General features: G+C 34.5%; 1 protein-coding gene across 6 annotated transcripts in view; it reads right to left on the reverse strand.

The window, feature by feature from the left end:
* Positions 1–3642: 3642 nt before the first annotated feature.
* Positions 3643–23134, reverse strand: part of ECT2 (epithelial cell transforming 2) — a 113706-nt gene continuing 94214 nt past the window's right edge. For all 6 annotated transcript variants that reach the window (XM_053903631.1, XM_053903632.1, XM_053903636.1 and 3 more), the window contains 5 exons: positions 22757–22895; positions 21313–21467; positions 9611–9718; positions 8243–8389; positions 3643–4992 (listed from right to left, as the gene is read on the reverse strand). In XM_053903631.1, the coding sequence (XP_053759606.1) occupies positions 4903–4992; positions 8243–8389; positions 9611–9718; positions 21313–21467; positions 22757–22895 (639 nt within the window). In that variant the 3' untranslated portion in view covers positions 3643–4902. The remainder of the gene's footprint in view (positions 4993–8242; positions 8390–9610; positions 9719–21312; positions 21468–22756; positions 22896–23134) is intronic.

Raw genomic sequence — 23134 nt, forward strand, 5'->3', positions numbered from 1 at the left:
TGGTAAGCTCCCTGACACTGGTCTTGGTAAGGCTTGGATTTGATACTGAAAGCAAAGACAACCAGTAAAAGCAAAAATACACAAGCTTTGACCACATCAAATGAAAAAGCTTCTGCACAGCAGAGGAAACTATCAACAAAATGAAAAGGCAATCTAATGAATACAAGAAAATATCTGCAAATCATGTAGCTGATGAGGTAATATCCAAAATGTATAATCATACAACTCAATAGCAAAGAAAGAAAACAATCCAATTAAAACTGAGTAGAGGACCTGAATAGACATTTTCCAAATACATACAGGTGGCTAACAGGTATAAAAATGTGCTCAACATCACTAATTATCAAGAAAATGCAAATTTAAATGCAATGAGATATCCTCTCATACCAGTTAGAATTGGCTATTATCAGAAAGGTAAAAGATAACAAGAGATGGTAAAAATGTGGGGAAAAGCCAACTCTTGTGAATTATTGATGGAAATGTAAATTGATGCAGCCACGATGGAAAGCAGAATGGAAGTACCTCAAAAGTTAAAAACAGAACTACCATATGATCCAGCAATATTAACCACTTCATTTTTTCACTTATGAAATGCTTGTTTTCCTACAGGGATGTCTAATATTTTTGGCTTTTTAGTTCTTTATAATCCACTTCTAGATGAGTCCTTTATCAGCTATGTGTATTGTGAACATCTCCTCTGTGACTTTTGCTCTTAATGATGTCTTTTCAGGACAAGAAGTTCCTAATTTTAATGCAGATTTATCACTTTCTTACTATAATTATCTTAAACATAGTGACACATTTAAGCAACATTTTCCAGCCCCAGACAGATTACTCTCCTATATTATCTAGTAGAATTTTTATAGTTTCACGTTTCATATTTACATCTCTAATTCCCTTGGAATTCATTTTGTATAGAGTGTGAAGATATTAGATTTTTCTCTTTAAAGACAAAAGATACCTATTTGCCTCAGCACCATTTATTGAATAATGTGTTCACTGTGTTCACTGTTTTAAAGTGCCACTTTTGTTAGTTTATTGGTTTTCAATTATGATCCATTAATTTATTTGTGCTCAGTGCACTGAGCCTTCGAATATCTCGCTGTCTTGACTACTAGTTATTTTTGTGAAATGTTTATTATTTTGAAGGGGGGTTGCAGAGAGAGAGAGACAGAGACACAAAATCCCAAGCAGTTTCCATCTATCAGCACAGAGCCCAACGCAGGGGCTTGATCTCACAAACTGTGAAATCATGACCTGAGCCAAAACCAAGAGTTGGACGCTTAACTGACTCAACTATCCAGGAGCCCCTGATTATTAGTTTTATAATAAACCTTGTTTCTGATAGAGTAAGTTCGCTCACTCCTTCAACTGATTGGTCATTCTTAACCCTTTGTATATGCACATACATTCTAGACACAACTTGTCATTTACACACCACAAACACAAACCTCTATTTGATTGATTGGCTTAGATTTCTATCAATTTCCCACACCTGGAGATTTCCATATTTTTCTTTTAACCTCAGTTATACGCTAAAGTTATTTTTAAATTATATTTCAGCCTGGCTGGCTCAGTTGTTTAAGCAACCGACTTCGGCTCAGATCACGATCTTGTGTGTTCAAGCCCTGCTAAGGCTCAGTGCTAATAGCGCAGAGACTGCTTCAGGATCCTGTCTCCCTCTCTCTCTCTTTCTCTGCCCCTCCCCTGCTTGCACTTGCTTTCTAAGTAAATAAATATTTCATAAACGTTTAATTTTTCTATTAGAAGGACACCCACTCTGAATGTATTTAGTCATATTGCCCAAAAGTCCTTAGTTGGAATTTTATGAAGAACAGTGGCTGAGTTTTACTAAATGACCTTATAGAAAATATTGATGTCATTTTTTTTTTTCACCTATAAACTGTCAATAAGTCATACTGGTAAACTTCCAAATGTTGAACCACATTTGTATTCTTGAAAGAACACTATTTGATGCAGTAAAACCCCTAAAACAATTCAAAAGGCTCTTTAGCATTAATATTGCAGCCATCTAGGAAACTGATTCCCATTTTGGCTCCCTAATGGTACTGAGTTGAGATATAAACTTGAATCAAACTGTTTTAGTCTAAGAAGGCTAAAGCAATAGATGAGGATATATTCAGATTTCAAATCAATGTAATGCACCATTATCCTGTAATCATGTTGTATGTCACACGACTGATCCTTCTTCCTTCAGTCAAGAGAAGTATGTTCCATTTACCACGATCATTATGTCGATCTAGACTTACCATGTTTATTAATCAGTCCAGTGGTCATATATTTGGTTGGACTGTTATTTTAATTATACTTCTAGACTTAATTGTTAATAATTTATTTAATTTAGCTTCTATATTCATAATTGAAATTAATCAGTACTTCTCTTTCTTACATTATCCTTTTAAAACGTTAATATAAAGTTTATGTTAACTTCACAAAATGAACTGGATAGCCGACAATCTTTTTTAATTCTGCAAAGTATGACTATTACTATACATTAAGTAGTCTTTAAATGCTGGCACTCAGCTTTAAAATCATTTGGAATTTGCATCTTTTTTTAGCAGTGCATATTTAACTTATGCTATTTATTGGGCCATTAGAATTCTCTACTTCCTCTTGAGTCAACTTTGGCTATACTTTGTCTAGGTCCTCCAGATTTTCAAATTTGTTATATAGTTAACATTTTCTTACATCTCTTTCATAAATGTGATTCTTTATTGTTATGGTTCTATGTTTAATACCTCATGTGGAAAATTATATGGTGTAGCCTCCAAATACGAGAATAGATTAACATTACAAAATGTATTACTGTAATGCAACTGATTAAAGATCAATAAATAAAACATGTTCTCAATAGAGAAGGAAAGCTTAATTATATTTAATATCCATACATGATAAAGCATCTTAACAGATTAAGTATACAGTCTTTTTTTTTTCATGTTTATTTATTTTTGAGAGAGAGAAGAAAGAGCAGAAAGAGAAGCAGATGTGAAGTGGGCTCTGTGCTGACAGCCTGATGTGGGGCTTGAACTCACGAATCATAAGATAATGACCTGAGTCGAAAGTGGATACCTAACTGACTGCGCCACCCATGCACCCCCATACAAACAGTCTTTAATTGATAACGGGGATATAACAAAAATACTAGTTGTAGAGCAGGTATCATGAGAAAAACTAGAGGCATTCCTTTTGAAGTTAAAATTAACTACCTGCTAATATTTTGCCTGTGTTCATCCAAAACGTTTCCACCTTCATGCCTTATCTCAGGTTATTTTCTCTCACTGGAAACACCATACTTTTGGAGGGAATCACAGCTCCATTTCTAATAAAATGATAAAAGCTGTGTAATTTCCGCCAGAAAAATGCATACATGCACATTAACACAAAATTTTATATAAACTATCATAGGATTCACTACACCCATTCTGCAAAATAGATTCTAGATTAAAAGCTGTCATCCTACATAAAGCTCAGTAGATGTAATGGTCAAAAATATTAACGGAGAAAGGAATAGGTAAATAAATACGCAAGCAAATATATGAGAGCAGAGGTAGATGCAAGCATTCATACCGACCTATGAAAATCTGTGTAAAGGAATTGTTTAAAACATGAAACAAAATATACTTGAGTTTTAAGTATTTATTTACAAAGTTCTTACTAATACACTGCTTTTAAAATACATCAATAGTCATTTACTATTTAAAAATGGCAAATATGTGGCACAGAAAAAAATCTATATAGTCAGTTATACTAATAAAGGAGATGATTGAAATTGTTAAATGACAATTAAATGTTTGCAGTACTCCCTACAGATAGGAACTAAAAGTGCATTTATTCATAGGAACTTGATTATTTTGTTATCACTGACTATAAAAAAAAACAAAAACTATTGTGAAAATTAACATCAGGGTTTGAAAAATATTTTACAACAGCAAATAAATGTATTTTGATTTTACATTTAATTATAGGACCAAAATAAAAGGTAGACCATACACATATCTATGTATTTTACAGCAAATTAGTAAAACTGGTGCCAACTTTAGAATTATTTCATAAAAAGTATAAACACTCTATCCCACAACTTCCCCCATGGTCTTATCCTTCACAATAAAATTTCACACACTATCAAACTAAGTGAAGATTTGCTACTGGCTAAAATCACCGAAAATATATGGTCTCTGAAAAAGTTATAAGTATACCCTAATATCATGTTTGACAAAATATACATTATTCTTTAATCTTTCTGTCCTTATCTCAATTTGCAAAAGTATTTTGAAACAATCTCCTTTAACCATTATTCTTATTAATAAGAGCAAATCTTTAAAAATCCACTCTAGATCTCGAAAACACTTGAGAATAAAATAAACTGCAACAGAAGCAGTTAAACAACTACTTCAAATAGCACATGTGAAACAAGTCCCCACTATTAATCAGGAATCTGTGGTTTTTTATCTAGTAAGTACTGTGATATCACTTAATTTCTTCACAAATTGAGATACACAAATAGGTATTTCCAAAAATTCATTCATTGACACTATATACAAAGAGATTCACAGCGGTATTTCGCATCCACCAATAAAATTTATTTACTGTTATCAAGTTGCAAAGCTACTAATATTGTGAATAACTTAAATTATTGGTCTTTGAATGAAGGACTCGAGGGAAGAGAAAAATTACATCAAAATCAATAGAAGTTTTTACATGAATTACCTACAAAAATGTAAGAGGTTAACCTTACACTTTAAAGAAGAAAATCAAATGGCATAGTTTAGTGTTACCTACATTCTTTCCAGCTTTCACCAAGTGCTAATGACAAGTACCATTTAAGTCAGTTTTTAAGTATGAAGTGTTTATAAGTTGCTCTAAATTAAGATTTTTTAAGCTTCATATCAAATGAGTTGTAGATCGACTTAAAGTATGACTTCTCCTTTCAAAGAAGGAAGGCAGGCTGACAAGGGAGGGTGATGGGATACCCTGTAAAAACAAGACAAATATTTTATACTTAAAAGTTTTCTTTTAAAAAATTATAACACAGTTTAGGATCATGCATATCATTTTAAAATTAATACAATTAATTGAAAAACATCTGAAAATTCTAAACTCTTCAAATAAATAAAAGAATTTAAATTAGGGGAGGGGGATAGGGAGAAAAGATAAAACTATTTTAGCATTCTGAAAAAAAAATGGACTAGTTAAGTACATATTAACTCAAATGGAATAGATACTGGCTTACTGCTAGGAAGGTACTAAAATAACTTCAGGTTATTTTAAAAGTTTATAAATTAGTAAGTTTTTGAGGTAAAAAAACAAACCCTAGTAGTTTCTTCTTAATCATAAAGCAAAATTCAGAGGAGTGAAATTACTTCATGAGAAATAATTCTCTCTGATTAAAGGTCATACACTCCTAGAGAGTCTGTATCATGTGCGCAACCCATACATAGGTGTGTGTGTGTGTGTGTGTGTGTGTGTGTGTGTGTGTGTGTGTATGTGTATAAGTTTGCTCCATATAAAAAGCAAAATAGCAGCACTTCTTATAATAGAGATTAAGTTACTAAGCTATCTAAACTTATGGTTTCAGAGGTCAAAGTTAAATATCCTCAGAATTTTCAACAATAACAAAAAAACATGCATAAGAACAGCCAAAATCTAAGAGTGGGTATAAATCAAAATGAGTTCTAAAGAAAGCTACTACTTTATTTTAACATACATGAATGGCTAACCATACTAAGAGTCCACAGGTAGCTGGCTGTAAGTTCTCATCAACAAGGTAGTAAAATGTAGTGCTTAAAGAGCTGGGGTGGTAAAGTACTGCCATTCAAGTGATAACAAAGATGATTTAAGTAGATAGTATAAAAGCTTACTTTATTTTTAGGTGAAACATTTATGATCTGCCATATTAAAAAGCAAAATTTTATGTAAGTGCCATAAATCTAAGATTAAGAATCAGATTTGGAATAAAAATCCATTTTAGATCACAATTATTACTATTCTTTAAAATGATCATTTTCATAAACAGGAAAATTTCTAATGGGATTGACTTTTTTCTGGACTTAAGAGTAAATTACCTAGCAAAAAATATCTTTATGTGTCAATACACATAACACATAGCACAAACTCTAATAAGCCTAAACTGTTGTGGATTCAAAGAAGGTATAAAGTTGTTAATTCAAAAGTCCCCACCCACCTAATATTCAATGAAGAAAGAATACTTTCTTTTTTCACAAATACACATTTCAAATAGCTAATAAGCTCACATTAAACTTCACGAGGCTTGTTTCCATTACTGGCTGGCATATCTCCTAATTCTTCACAAATGTCAAAGATGACTTGGATAGGACTTTTTTGCAAATTTGAAAAATCAACAGTTCCGTCTAGTATCTCTGAAAAGCTAGCTTGTGAGGTAGAATGACGTACAGATCAAAACCAGGAGTTTTGAGAGCGCCCACCAGTAGAGTTTGAGCACTGTACATAAGCATACTTAGTAAATCCAACTGTATTGCTTGTGGAAACAAAATGGGCAATCTGTTAGAACAGAAATAAGCAATTGAGAAGAGGACATGAATGTCTTAAAGATATTTTAGGTACTTCTTATATTATCTACATAGGAGTGACAAAACTATAAATAATTTTCTAAAAATTTTCTGTAAAGTCCAATTATATTCATTTGAAGAGAAATGTTTATAATAGTTACTATAGATGCAGGAAGTAAACAAGGGATAGTACTTTGGCCTAACTGTATTTTGTCCATTTTAATTCATTTTCATTTATCAAATTTCTTTGCACAAATTCATATTATCAGGCACAACTTCGCTCCCATTGGAAGGCTAACCTTCATCCAAAATTTTTATAAACATACTCATAGATTCAACTGTAAGTCTTTGATGTATTAACCAAGACTTAATTGGCTTTAAAAAAAATAAGAATTATTGAATATTATGTACCTTATCTATAAATTTTATATAAGAGGTGACCACTCATAAAACTCTAGACCATTCATGATGTGCCAGGTACTGTTCAAAGCACTTCTCATATATTAACTTATATAATCCTTGCAGCTACTACTTTAAATTCATCTTACTAATAGTGAAATTGAAACAGAGAGATCTTAAATAACTTGCCAAAAGTCCTACAGCTAGCAAATAGCTGAGCCAGGATTTGAACATGTGAGTTCCAGAGTTCATGCTCTTAACCACTATTCAAATTGCCTCTCATATAAAATCACATCATATATATATGTGTGTGTATGTGTGTGTATTTAATCCTTATAATAGCACTATATGGTTAAGTACTATTAACCTCTTTTTTTCTCAGCTGCAAAAATGAAGATAAGAGAACAAGAAACTTGCTGAAAGACACACAACTAAGAAGTGACAGTCACTTGGGGCGCCTGGGTGGCTCAGTTGGTTGAGCGCCAACTTCAGCTCAGGTCATGAGCTCACAGGTTTGTGAGTTTGAGCCCCGGGTCGGGCTCTGTGCTGACAGCTCAGAGCCTGGAGCCTGCTTCAGATTCTATGTCTCGCTCTCTGTCTCTTCCCCTCCCCTGCTTATGTTCGGGTACTCACTCTCTCTCTCTCTCTCTCAAAAATAAAACATAAAAAAAAAAAAAAAAACAAAAAACTTAAAAAAAAAGAAGTGTTACTTGCTTTTGTTAACCTTAGTAGGTTAGATCAATAATAATTTTACAAAGAACAAATACATCACTCACATACTTAGAATGTTAGAAATGTCCCCAATATTAAATATCAAATACATCTAACACCACTAGAAATTTGAATTATTCAGGAAACATTTAAAAATATACACATGAATTTAGAATCCATATCATCCTTCAGCTTCAGAGTTTATATTCTACTTGTCACAGAACTAGGTTTTTAAAAAAAACCCTCAATCTCTGCTATCTTATTGGAGCCAATCTACATAAACAGAACCATCATTATTTACATGAGTTAAAGTGATGGGACTCATTAAAATAGGTTTCTTTTCTGAGAGGTTTTTTAATGTATCTCAATCCCAATAAAATTTCATATCAAACTACACTCTATGTCTCTAGTTCATTAAGTGAAGTTTTTCTCAGTTACCTTTACCCAATAAACAAGTTAGAAGTTTAGAGATTTAAAAAAAAAATAGAGGTATTAACATTTCCATCTTCAAAAAGTTAACAAACTCCATACCAACTCCATAAATGTGAGTAAGTCATTTAGCCCATTAGATCAAAGTCACTTACTGCTAATGATGATGTGCTAGACAGACGACTCATTACATGCTTGTCATTGCTGGAAGGACTTCTTCCCTCCACTGAGCTTTGGGATGTCATAAGGGCTCTTCGCAGAGCTCTTTTTGGAGTTTTGGAGAAAGAGAACGCTCTTGTAACCTACAGTTAAAACAAGTTACAATTAATTAAGCCTAATAAATTAAGCCTAATAAATCTAATATAACTGGTAAGAACATAAACAAAGCCAAATACACATGAAGATTTTCTACAAAGATTATATGGCAGAATTAGAATCTCTTTGGACAAAACAGTGGAAAGTTGTGGTAGTATACTGTAGACTATTCCATTCTGCATTCATAAAGGACCATAGTCAATGGGAGAAAAAAGGTAGGAGGGAAAACAGGGTCTGCAAAGAGGAGAAATCTGGGTTTTTATCTGATTTTGCTAAAATTTACTCATGAAATCTCTAACCCAAGGCCACACGAACCTCAATTTATTTATTAAAAAGTGAAGGAGCTCACTGAATCATTATTCAGCATGTTTATCTACTATATATCATACACATTAAATGCTTGGAGATACAAAGATAGTTAAATAAAGGAGAAAGCCTCCCCTCAAAAGCAAACAACAGAAAATTGTAAGTTTATCAGATGATGGCAGCAAATTTTGCTTAAAATATTAAAATGCTAGTTCTACTTTTTAAAAGCCCATTACCAACATTCTTACATAGTCCTCAACTCTGATAAGAAGGGAAGTGATCTTCATCATTAGAAGACTGAAACATACGTAAGGTCAGGAATAGATCCGAGGTCTCCTGACTCTGTCATGTGCCCTTTGCTGAAAAATATCTGAGACAATATTTAAGATGAGTGCACACATATCTGCATCTAAGCCACCATCAGTACATTTCTTTTTTTTTTTAATTTTTTTTTTTAAACGTTTATTTATTTTTGAGACAGAGAGAGACAGAGCATGAATGGGGGAGGGTCAGAGAGAGGGAGACACAGAATCCGAAACAGGCTCTAGGCTCTGAGCTGTCAGCACAGAGCCCGACGCGGGGCTCGAACTCACAGACTGCAAGATCATGACCTGAGCCGAAGTTGGCCACTTAACTGACTGAGCCACCCAGGCGCCCCACCATCAGTACATTTCTACTGAAGCACAGGTCACAGAAGTATCACTATCAATGGAAGGGATAACAAGCGCTATAGAACATGCTGGAATAAAACTTGTTACCTCTATGGGCCATTTCCTAGAACCAAGAAAACAGCTCTGCTATACAGACTATCCTTACACTGATGTCTGTGGCAATATAATTTTAATATACTCTGAAAAATACATCTTGGAGACATATTAAATAATAAGCTCACTATGACTCACCTTTTTTGAAGTCTTTTTTATTGCTCTAGATGCCCTACTCAATGTACTGTCCATATCTTTAGTATTTACTTCAAAGGATTCTGGATCAGCACTGTAAATAAGATTCTCCTGTTGAAAATATAACACTTTTTATTATTTTAAAATAAGTAAAATAGAAAATAAAAATACACGACTGTTTCTAAAATCAAACCTTCCATATATATACACATGGAAGTATATATAAATGAAGTTACTCAAGATTTTTTATATGCTTCACATAATTTCTACTCTGAAATGTACTAATTTAAGGATAGTAAAAAATTAGCATTCACTAAATGAAAAATTCATTGCAAGGACCATGGACACCAAAGCAACTGGAAAAAGAACTCAGTATAAAATCTTTTTAACAACACTAAAACCAACAAGCTAGAAACTTAGTGGACAAATGTCTAAGCATAAAGCCTGCTGTAAAACCAGTATCAAAAACAATTTTCTTGAGATAATCTATCTAAAATTAAAACGTAGACTTTCTCCTACGTTTTCCTTTCTTCCTCAATTAACATCTAGGTAGATTCTAAATTGGAGGTTCTAAACCTGTGATCAAGAGCTCCTAGAAGTGGCAATGGATAGAAATCAGGATGTATGCAACCTCCCTGAAATCATGTGCAAATCTCTGTGTATGCATAAATGCAAAGGACATTTTTCTGAGGAGTGGGCTCATAGCTCATGTTACATTCTAAAAGGAGTCAAAGATTTCATGTAAGAACCATTGGTCAAAATTAACCTTAAATGAGACAACTAATCTGCAAGTAACCCAAAATATCACTTGCTCAAATTACATTTGGGCTTTTCAAAAAAAGCAGGTTAGACAAAAAGGTTTTGCATATTTCTATACCAATTTGCCCTTTAAATTTATAAATCTAGGCCATCGGCAAGTTCCCCCGCTAATCTAGCACTATTAAGACTATCCTCCAGCACTGTCATTCTGTGACTAGAGAGACTTTTATACAACCCTATGAATATTGGTTTTTCTGGAAATGTTCTCATCTACAAAACGTAGAAAATATCTAGTGTAATTAACCCACAGGAATCATAAAACAAGATAATGCATAGTAGTCCTTTGAAATAAAATGTTAAGCTCCTTTACAAACAGCCTTAAATATTATATTCTACAATTATAAATGCTTGCTTTTTGGCTCTTCACCACTGACACCCACATAGACAGGCTTGGTTTTGCCAAACTTTCTTAAAACAAGCAAATCCACCCTGCCAGCTCTAGACCCTCTCAATCCACTTCATCCATTTGCTAATGAGTCCACAGCTTATCTAACCCCATTCAGGTAACCGTGCCTTTTTTTAAACGCACAATTTTTTTCTAAGTTAAAAAAAAAATCACATCTATTATAAAAAATTTGGAAGAAAATTTTAAAGATAAAATTTTCCACAAATGTAGTGACTGTTTGCTATTAACATTTAAACATACTCCTTACATATATTTTTCTATATGCACGAAATGTTTTATTTTAACAAAACTGGAGTCATTCTATTCAGTTTTATATCTTGTATTTTCCAATTCGCTGTATGTTATTGTTTTTTTCCATATCATTGGATACTCAAAGATATTACTATTAATGAAAAAATGATAAAAGTCTCTTCTGATTAGATGAGAATTAATTTTATTTCATTATTTTTGAACAAAAAGTACCTCTACTTTCTTCTTGTTAAGAAATAAATATTATAACAACATCAAAAAAATATAATACTTAGGAATAAACTTAGTCAAAGAGATGAAAGACATATACTGTAAACTGTAAAATGCTGCTGAAAAAAATTAAAGACATGAATAAGTGGAAAAACACCCTGTGTTCATGAACTGGAAGATTTAATATTAAGATGTCAATACTACCCAAAGCAATCTACAGCTTCAATGAAATTCCTACAAAAATCCCAATATTTTTTGCAAAAAAAAAAAATTTCATTCCAAAATTCATACAGAATCACAAGGGACCCCAAATAGCCAAAACAATATTGGGGGGAAAAGTACAAAGTTTGAAGTCTTAAATTTCTCGGTTTAAAAACCTACTACTATAATCAAAATAATATGGTACTGTCCTAAGAAACAGAATAGAATGGAATAAAACAGACTAGAGAGCCCAGAAATGAACCCTCATATAATATGGTCAAATGATTTGACAAGGGCATCAAGACTATTCAACAGGAGAAGGACAGTCTTTTCAATAAATGGTGCTGGGAAAACTAAATATCCACAAGCCAAAGAATGAAGCTGGATCCTTATCTTACTCCATATACAAAAATTAACTTGTAATGGATCAAAGATCTAAATATAAGAACTAAAACTACAAAACCTTTGAAGACAAGGAACACAGAGGTCAAAATTTTCAAGGCATTGGATTTAGCAGCAATATCTTGAACACAACACCACAGGCAGAGGTAACAACAACAACAAAAGCCAGAAAATTGGATTTCATAAAAACTGGTAAATATGCAGAAGACACCATTCAATATAGGAGACAGCAACCCACAAAATGGGAGAAAATGTAAATCATATATCTGATATATCTGAGAAGGGATTAGTATCCAAAATATATAGCAAATGCCCAAAACTCAACATCAAAAAAACAAATAACCAGATTCTACATTCACCACCTACATCTCCATTTTCTTATAGGTTTTTGAGATGGTTTCACTTTCAACTCTTGAATCTACCTATAAACTTATATAGATATAAGGTTAGGATATACATCTAATTTTCCCTAAGTATTTAACCAACTATCTTATCATCATAGGTTAACAATCTTATTAAATTGTTAAAGTACTACATTTATCATACAATAAACTCTTATTTCAGGGACATGTATCCTTTCCATTGATCCACCTTTAATAGTGCAGTTGTGTTCGCATCATTGTAACTTTAAAAATATAATGTAATATCTCATAAAAGAAGCACTGTTTTTTTTTTGTTTTTTTTTTTGAGAGAGAGAGAGAGGGCGGGGCGCAAGTGAGCAAGGGCCTGGGTGGGGGGAGGGGGGGAGAGAGAGAGAGAGAGAGAGAAGAGAGAGAGAGAGAGAGAGAAGAGAGGGAGAGGGGAGGGAGAGGGAGGGGGGGAGGAAGGGAGGGAGGGAGAGGGAGGGAGGGAGGGAGGGAGGGGCGGGTCTCACCCAAAGCAGGGCTTGAGCTCACCAATTCAGGACTCAAACTCACAAACAGTGAGATCCTGACCTGAGCAGAAGTTAGATGCTTAACCAACTGAGCCACCCAGGCACCCCTGTTCTCTACTTTTCTTGTTGTTGCTTTTTCTTTAAAAATTATCTTAGGAATCATTCTGTCAAAATCCAGAAATTTCCTGTAGGATTTTATAAAAATTATAATGAATGGACATCTTTATGCCAGCCAGCATTCTCTTTCAAGAACATAATGGATTTCACTGTAAAGTATATTGTTTTCTTAACATAGGTTTCATTCATTTCTTTTAAGGCTATTCCTAGATTTATACTAAAATTTCCTAAATCTACACACCAAGCTTTACTGGGAAGTGGGGTCTCCATTTCCCACACTTTCTAGTAGGTTACTGCCAGCATAGAGAAAAACTATTGATATGTGTGTATTTATTTTTTATTTGGTTACTTAAACTGTTACAAGTTCTAATACTTTTCAATTGATTCCTGTTAATTATCTAGATAATCATTTGCAAAATAACTCTGAAGAGTAAAATATCTTGACAACCCATGGGAAACAAAGCAGTCGGGACTGTGATTCAAGCTCTGTCTATCCCCGAGTCTCCCCCATCCTCATTCACATACACCTGCAAGGCTCTGCATTATTAAGATTTCCTACATCTTACAGTAGAGGGATCACATTTCCTACACTGCTATACATATTACACCATAAACTAAGCACAGCTGTCACTTTAGTTTTATAAACTTGATTTTGTTCTCATTTCATTTTCAATTTTAGTTTCATTTCAAATTGGTTTTCATTCAATCAACAAATGTATATTAAAAGTTATTTGATAGAAGCCTTTTATGTCCTAGATACAGAGACAAATTCATAAAAAGGATATTTTGACACAAATATATTTTCCTTCATGATGTTTTGATTTCAAAACACAAAGTAATTCATCAATGCTCATGCTAAATTGGTCAGCCTATGACATTTTTTAAAAAATTAAATGCTGAAAAATACAATGGAATTAGGTGGGACACAATTAGAAACAGTAAGAGAATTAATTTAGTAACAGTGGTTACAAAACTAACATACATATCAAAGATTAACCTGCATATAAAACTAGAAAACAACTTAGCTAAAATATCTCATTTATGAATAGAATTACAAAGAGAAAATTAGCTAGGAATACATTTAACAAGAAATGCGTGTGTCTACACTGGTCTTTCTGGAAAGAGGGATGAAAGTATCAAAAGTGGCACTGCTGAAAACAGTGGGACAGGTGCATATGTTTTACTGCAGTACACTTTCGTCTATTTAATGTTTCGTTATGTGCAAATATTACTGTTCAATTTAAGTTAGTAAAACTCATAATATGAATATAAAACTAAATACTGGTAAACTTTAATTTACTCATTGAATAAAATTTTTAGATGCATAATGTATAATGTATATATAAAGAAACTCAACTCCAAGTGTGTTTAATTTTGATGAAATGCTTTTTTAATAATAAAGGCCCCTGAAATTTAAATCCCTAAGCAGTTGCTAATAAAGAAAAGAGACTCTCGGTCTTTCCTGTTGCTATCTTAACGGTTATTAAGTATATAATAACCCCATATGAACTGAAGAGAGCAGATGGCTTCATATTTCATATTCAATTACTTCTGATTTGATGAGGGTAGATAGATAGGAGGTCTTTCACATTTCTAGAAGGCTCTGGGTTCAGAATGGCTGAAAGGGTAAACATCTATGTAGCTCTGGTGGCTGAGAAGACAATATAGCTGTTTACTAAGATGTAAAGATGAAGCACTTCTTTTAGTTCTCTCTCCATAGAGGAAGGTAAATAGGGCAAATCACAGACAAAAACTCTAAATAGGGGAAACTTGTTTTCAATATTCCCAAGTTTTTTTCCTATTACTCTCCTTTTCTTATTAATAGTTCCCATTCTCTCTTCCAAATATTAAAAATTTTTACTCTAGGGGTGCTGTTGCAACCTGGCCTTTCCCTCAGTTTTTCCTTTCTTGCCCCCCTGAGGCTTGCAGACCAGCGCTTGCACAGGGGACTGGGCACTGAGAGTGGTTAAAGCCACAGGGAAAATGGTGGAAAATTCACCATCGCTATTGCCGGAAAAAGCGATCTGTGGCTTTGTTCTTTTTTAAGCTCCCAATTTGGCTTCATACTATATATTATATGGGATTTTATTCCCGAATCTTGGCTAAACTCCTTAGACTTACTAACCTACTGGCCTCAAAAATATTGTGCAGTTGCACTGCCCATCTACCTCTTTATTCCTATAGTAATTGGTTATGTACACTTACTTGGAATAAACATGAAAAGTACCTTTCCACTCAACTCCATTCATACAATCACAGATAACTATGCTAAAAACCAAGGGCAGAAGAAATACCAAGAAAAGGCTATCCCAGCATTAAGATATATTCCATGGGGCACCTAGGTGGCTCAGCCGGTTAAGCTTCCAACTCTTGGTTTTGGCTCAGGTCATCATCTCATGGTTTGTGAGTTCAAGCCCTGTAATTGGCTCTATGCTGACAGAGTGTGGAGCCTACTTACGATTCTCTGTCTCCCTCTCTCTCTGCCCATCCCCTGCTTACTCTCTCTCTCACTCTCAAAATAAACATTAAAAAAAAAAAGAAAGAAAGAAAGAAAGAAAGATATTCCTATTAGTAAAGTAAACCAAATGTTCTTTCTTGCAGCCAAAGAACTTTATGCCAAAAAAGTTAATTGTACATAGACGAACACCAAGCAGGTATTATGTTTTTGATGTATTAATTTTGACCATAATTATTTTGATTCTATTAATACCCAATGTTGAAATGTAAGAAACAAGTTGAACTTCTCTTAATTTCCATTAATATTACAAATGTTCTCAAGTATTAGTTATTAACAGAATAAATAAAATATTGCATCACCATATACCAGATTTTTAAAAAAAATAATTATCAGTAAAAGAAACCCCTCCCCAAAAAAACCTTATTCTTCTAAATCTCCAAAATAAAATTATACCATAACAAAAACTAATTTTTAATAACATACTAACATAATTCTAAAAACATTTCATGATTTACTCAACATAATAATGAGCCCCAAATCCACATGTACCTAAGACTAGTTCTGAAAATAAATCTGCCAAGTTCAAGATTAGAAAGTAGTAATGGAGGCTTTCGATTAAGATGGCAAGAAGTAGGGAGACACTAGTCTTGTCTCGTCCCTCAAAAACAGCTAAATAAACATCAAATCACTGCGAACACCCAAGAAATCAATCTGAGGGCAGAGAGCAAAAATGTACAACTGGAGGAGAAAAAAAATGCCTCATTAAGAAAGGTAGAAGCTATCGAGAGTTGAATTGGGTGGAGAGAGAAGAGCTGCGGGAACTGCAATGGGGAGGAGGCCTGATCACAGACAGAAGAGCAAGAGAAAAAGAAAGAGAAAGAAGAATGAAATTGCACATAGGGAATTTCACAAGAAACACTCTTCCCCAAAACCAATGACTGGGAAAAGGAGAGGGGCTGAATACCCCTAGTTTTCATAAACAGTAGAATATAGAGCCTGAAGTTTTGGATGTCTGCACCATCGCCAGTGTTGCACCTGGCAAATTTAGCCATGTTCCAGTAGGAAATGAGGTCAGAGACCTAGGAGTGGGCAACGTGCTCTGAGGATTCCGAGTAGCACAAGGAGAAGCAGTTCCCCTGCCTGGAGTGCATTTGGGAAAGGTGGCATGGCCTCTCTGGGAACAAAAGACCCAGGAGGTGCCACTGAGCTGACCTGTTCACTAACACTGGAACAAGAATGCTAACTGAGGGCAGCAAGCCTTGGTACCAGCTTTCAGCTGTGCTTTATCATAAACTCCAAACTGCTGCGCAGTGGTGCAACTGATTTCTGGAACAAGCTGGACCTAGCCACAGCGCAGTGAAACCCTCCCCCAAAGGATCAGCATGGGTCTCCAAAATTTGGAGCTCTGAAACCTAGCCATGTACCTGAGATAAAATACAGACATGCTGTGCTGCCCGGCAGGTGGACAGCTCAGAGGCAGGCAGGGTGAAGGCGGGGATCTGGTGGAAACCGGGACACGAGACAGGAGATTGTTCTGTGAGGGCTTCATGAAGAGTGGCAGGCTTGAGCTCCCTGCTCTGGGGATGAGAGAGCAGGGCAACTCCATTTTCACCCCGCCTATCAGGACTGACTGACTTCAGTGAGCAAATCAGTGCCACCAAGTGGAGGCCAGAGCCACTTACACCACTAGGGCAAATCCACCTGAGAGTCAGCACAGCAGGCCCCACCCCCAGAAGACTGGCACAAACCCCTCTCACACACCAAGTCCACTGATCATAGAGTGCTACAAAGCTTCAGCTCTAGGGGAAAAAGGATATAGCCTCCTTTGTTTTTTTTCTTGTTTATTTTCTGCGCCTTCCCCCTGACGCTGGGCCTTGGGATATGGAAAAGGCAATTTTTTTTTTAATTTATTTTTTTTTTAGTTTATACATGGAAAAAACATCCTTAACCTACAAGGAAAGACAGATCAGGTTTGCAGCATATCTGTCACAGAAACTGGGCAGGCCAGAGGGAGTGGCAAGATATATTCAATGTCCTAAATGGGAAAAATATGCAGCCAAGAATACTTCAGACAGCAAGGCTATTAGTCAGAATAAAGAGATAAAGAGCTCCCCCACTCCAAAAAAATAAAGGAGTTTGTGACCACTAAACCAGCCCTGCAGGAAATATCAAAGGGGATTCTTTGGGGAAAAAAGAACTAAAAGCAACAAAGACTAGAAAGGAACAGAGAACATCACAAAAAACACCAATTTTATGGTAACACAAAGGCACTAAATTCTTATCTGTCAATAATCACTCCGAATGTTAATGGACTAAATGCTCCAATTAAAAGACATATGGTATCAGAATGGATTAAAAAAAAAAATCTATATGCTGCCTACAAGAGATTCATTTTAGACCCAAAGACACATGCAGATTCAAAGTGAAGGGATGGAGAACCATGTATCATAGTAATGGAAGTCAAAAGAAAGCCAGAGTAGCCATACTTATATCAAACTAAAATTTAAACCAAAGACTGTAACAAGAGATGAGGAAAGGCATTACATCATAATTAAGGGGTCTATCCATCAAGAAGACCTAACGATTGTAAATATTTATGCCCCCACTTGGAAGCACCTAAATATATAAATCAAGTAATAACAAAGAAATTCTTTGGAAATAATACAATAATAGTATGGGACTTTAAAACCCCAGTTACAACAATGGACAGAACATCTAAGCAGAAAATCAACAAGGAAACACTGGCTTGGAATGACACACTGGACAAAATGGACTTAACAGATACATTTAGGCTATTTCATCCTAAAGCAATGGAATACATATTCTTTTTGAGTACACATGGGACATTCTCCAGAACAGATCACATACAGGGTCACAAATCAGCCCTCAACAAGTACAAAAAGACTGAGATCATACTATGCATATTTTCAGATCACAGTGCTATGAAACTTGAAGTCAACCACAAGAAAAATTTGGAAAACCCTCAAATACAGGGGTTAAAGAACATCCTACTAAAGAATGAACGGGTTAACCAGGAAATTAAAGAGGAAATAAAAAAGTACATGGAAGCAAATAAAAATGAAAACATGACAGTCCAAAACCTTTGGGATGCAGCAAAGGCAGTCCTACGAGGGAAGTATATACAATACAGGCCTACCTCAAGAAACAAGAAAAGTCTCAAATACACAACCTAACCTTACACCTAACGGAGCTAGAAAAGTAACAGCAAATAAGGCCTAAAGCCAGCAGAGAAAGGAAATAATTAAGATTAGAGCAGAAATAAATGATACAGAAACAACCTAGTAGAGATGAATGAAACTAAGGGCTGGTTCTTTGAAAGAATTAATAAAACTGATAAACTCCTAGCCAGACTTAACAAAAACTAAATAAAATCATGAATGAAAGGGAGTGATCACAACTAACACCACAGGAATACAATTATAAGAGAATACTGTGGAAAATTATTTGCCAACAAACTGGGCAATCTGGAAGAAATGGACAAATTCCTAGAAACCCACAAACTACTAAAACCGAAAGAGGAAGAGATAGAAAATTTGAACAGACCCATAACCATCAAAGAAATTGAGTCAGTAATCAAAAATCTCCCAACAAACCAAAGTCCAGGGCCAGATGGCTTCCCAGGGGAATTCTACCCAGACATTTAAAGAAGAGTTAATACCTAGGCTTTTCAAACTATTCAAAAAAATTGAAATGGAAGGAAAACTTCCGAACTCTTTATACAAGGCTAGCATTACCTTGATTCCAAAACCAAAAAGGAGAATTACAGGCCAATATCCCTGTGAACATGGATACAAAAATTCTCAACAAGATACTAGCAAATCAAATTCAACAGTATGTTAAAAGTTATTCACCACAATTAAGTGGGATTTACTCTTGAGCTTCAGGACTGGTTCAGTATTCTCAAATCAATCAACGTGATATACCACATCAATAAAAGAAAGGATAAGAACCATATTATCCTTTCAATAAATGCAGAAAAAGCATTTGACAAAATACAGCATCCATTCTTGATAAAAACCCTTAACAAAGCAGGGATAGATGCAACATACCTCCATATTATAAAGGCCATATATGAAAGACCCACAACTAATACCATCCTCAACAGAGAAAATTGGAGAGCTTTTCCTCTATGATCAGGAACAAGACAGGTATGCCCACTCTCACCATTACTGTTTAATCAGGACATTGCTAAACGTTTGCTGCCATCTTGTGGCTAGCTTATATGAAATTTTTTTCATTAGCTGTTTTATACATCAGTTCTAGAATTATTAGCCATCTTGTGGCTAGTAATTCAATAGATTGTATTTTAAGGAAATTTTTCCATTAACTATTTACATTTAAGTATTATGGTTATACATTTGGAAAGGACTTCATAAGCAATCTAGTCTGACATTGTGATAAATGTAGGATTAATTTCTACAATAAGCAGTCACTATACTGGAAGGATCCATTTTTTATATGGATACCTAGAACTATGAAAAAAAATCCCTCTTAACAATGAGCACTTTTGTAAGCTTTATAACAAAAGCCATCTCTATTATTTTTCTAGTCAGCATTGTTGTAGGCACTAGCTGTATTTTCTTCCATGGAACTTTTTGTGGAACAATCCTTTATAACAACATATTGTTAGTGCATAGAAATTAAAAAAAAAATCATGCTGGATTGAAGCATTCTATAATAATTAGGATAAATTTGTCAATTTCAGGGTTTTATTCCTTGGTTTTCCCTGTCATGTCACTTGTTGAAAAAGAGAAATTGAAATCTTCTGCTTAAAAAAATAATAATTCAAAATGTCTGTTAATTGTTCAACACCTAGGCAAGAGGTTTTAATCAAATACTACCTATTCTATAAATCACTATAATTATACCTCAACAGCCTTCAACGTCAGACTTAGCTATGATAAAATAAACATTTATTTCCAACAGGAAATGTCCAAGGCAATCTGTTATAGTACTAGGGTAATGTAAAGGATTGCTTATCATTACATTCTTCTCTATCTATGTCATTTGTCCAAAGATGAAAAGGTCTATACCTGTCTATCACATGTCTCTCCCATATATAATGAAGAAATCAAGTTATTTGTAAAGGGACCTAGATTTCATCCAAGATATACTATAGACTACCTGATTTCTGTGAGTCATTTAACTTCAATAATTTGATTTTCTCATGTAGCTGCATTTAATCTGTATAAGATAATTATATATTCACAAGAGTATTTGATTTTCAGAGGATGGACTAAGAAAACTGGATTGGCAACTTGCCTAAGAGAAAAACAACTTGTTACAACTTACCTACTGCATTCAACAAAGGTAAAAGAACAATGGAACAAAATACCCTCTATTTTACAAATAGCCAGGTCAAAGAACACCAATGAAAATCACAGGGTACATCAGAACAAGTCCCCAAAGCCCCACTAAATCAGAGGCACAGGAGCTATTAGCCTTTCAGTAAACTAGGCATTCAAAATGGTCTCATGTGTCTATACTTAAAAAAAAATTTTTTTAGTATTTATTTGTTTTTGAGAGAGACAGAGAGAGGGGGGGGAGAGAGAGAGAGAGAGAGAGAGAGAGCGAGCGAGCGAGTGAGCAAGCACGAGTGGGGGGGTGGGCAGAGACAGAGGGGGACACAGAATCTGAAGCAGGCTCCAGGCTCTGAGCTGTCAGCACAGAGCCTGATGCGGGGCTCGAGCTCACGAACCACAAGATCGTGACCTGAGCCAAAATCAAATGCTTAACCAATGAGTCACCCAGGTGCCCCTCATGTGCCTATACTTTTAAAAATCTTTTCCAAAACAACTTATTAAGCCGGTTTTCCTCAACACACATAAAGTTAGAACTTTCCTACATTCATAATTTCATAATTACCAAGTCATTAGAAATGTAGGGTTAGTCTGAATGCATTGTAATGAAGTTAAAACTTTCATTATAATAGTGGTTTAAGAACTTACAGCATCTGCTTTACAAATGGTATTGGCTACATGTCGACATAGCATCTTTAGCCAGTTCTCTTTTGGAAGTTCCTCTGATGTCATCTGGAAACTGAGCAGCACATTTGCCCGCTCTGTTGGTGGCCTCACAAGCAAGGCAAAAGCATTATGGCAATCTAGGGTTCCAGAATAATCATAGACATTAAGTGTTACTCCTTGCAAAATGAAAGATTTATGCAAGTTTAGTTCCCTCAGAGCAACAAAACTCCAATGAAATGATCTCTTCCCCACCCTTTCCATCCTCTATATTTTTAACTACACAAGGAACATGATATTACACTGAAACACTGGCAAGAATTATAACAGTAAGTACCATGTGAGAGACCAACAATGATGATTTAGACATTAAGCAGTATTTTCTATGAAATTTAATATTTTCTGAGAAAGTTTTTTTGAATTAGATCATTTCTTAGAATTCCAGAATTTAAGTTTTAAATTAAAATGGCATTATAAGACTAATTTGATACTTAAATCAAGTTCAAAGAAATCAAATGTCCAAATATTAAAACTTTCACAAAATGGTCTTGGACCAAAATACTAAAACAGAACCTATTTTAAATAATAATCCATAATTCAAATTCAAAAACATGGAGAGGATTTAAATAAATGCACTATTGTAACACTTAATACATCCAGAATCTGACAACCAAATAAAGACACAAAGTAAGTTGTTATTCATGTTTTCTGTGATTGTTTCTCATAAACTCAAATCCTTCCATCATTAGAGGATGAGATCAGTAATGGAAACAGCTTACTTGTAAAAAAAAAATAGGTCCTAACATCTAAAATATGGCCATGCACACACATTACTAAATGCCAATTAAACAGATCATACTGTTTTTGATAATTTCAGGCCTTCAGAGAACCCTCCCTAACACTACCACAGTTGAGTAAAAGCTCTCCTTAACACACATTTGACCCATGTTGAGTCTACCATAGTTACTTTGGGTACATTTATTCACGCACATCTCTCCTGGTCATATTCTAAACATATTTCTAGCAATGCAGCCATTGCCAACAAGAAAGCAATAGGATGCAGGGCACAGGTAATAGACTGGTGATTTCTTTTGGATTCTAAAGGAACGAAATAAGTTTTGATGTGGGAAGAAGCTAGGTTAGGACACTATCTTGACATGAAACCATTTAAAAGCTCTTCGTCCCTTAAGGGATGAAGACACCCCACAGGATGAGATAGCATTTTCATTTGAGAAAAATAAAACATCAAGTAGGTTCTAGAGAAGACTTTGGATAGAAGTATAAGAAAAATTACTTTACCAATACTAACCAACTGTATTTAAAGATAATTTACCAGTTTTAAGAAAGAAAGAAAAAAAAATGGAGTGAATCAAACCTACAATGATTATGAACTATTTTCAGTTAACCAACATTTATCCAATGAGCATACCTTCTGTTTCTCTTATGTCCAGCACTTTCTTAATTTGAGAAAGAGGCATGAGATGAATATGCTTAAGAGAAGCTGGGGGTCGGGTATGGCCATGAGGACTCCTAAAAGTGCCAATAACCTTATGCCGTTTTCTTGCTATCTGATTACAGAAAAAATAATAATAATAATATGAATGAAAACTATTAAAGACTAAATACTTAAAAATGACACTAATGACATAAATCTACATGCAATTCACTTGGCTATTAATCATCCCAGAATTACTATGCAATAAGAAGCAGAGTTACCATGTAACAAATTCATACATGTAATTGTATAGCAGAAATGTTCATGCATATATAAGAAGAACTTAAAAAGTTAGGAAAACAGACCAAGGGA

The sequence above is a fragment of the Panthera pardus genome, unplaced genomic scaffold, assembly GCF_024362965.1.
Source record: "Panthera pardus isolate Hobbes unplaced genomic scaffold, ASM2436296v1 HiC_scaffold_16, whole genome shotgun sequence".
NCBI classification, from domain to species: Eukaryota; Metazoa; Chordata; class Mammalia; order Carnivora; family Felidae; genus Panthera; species Panthera pardus.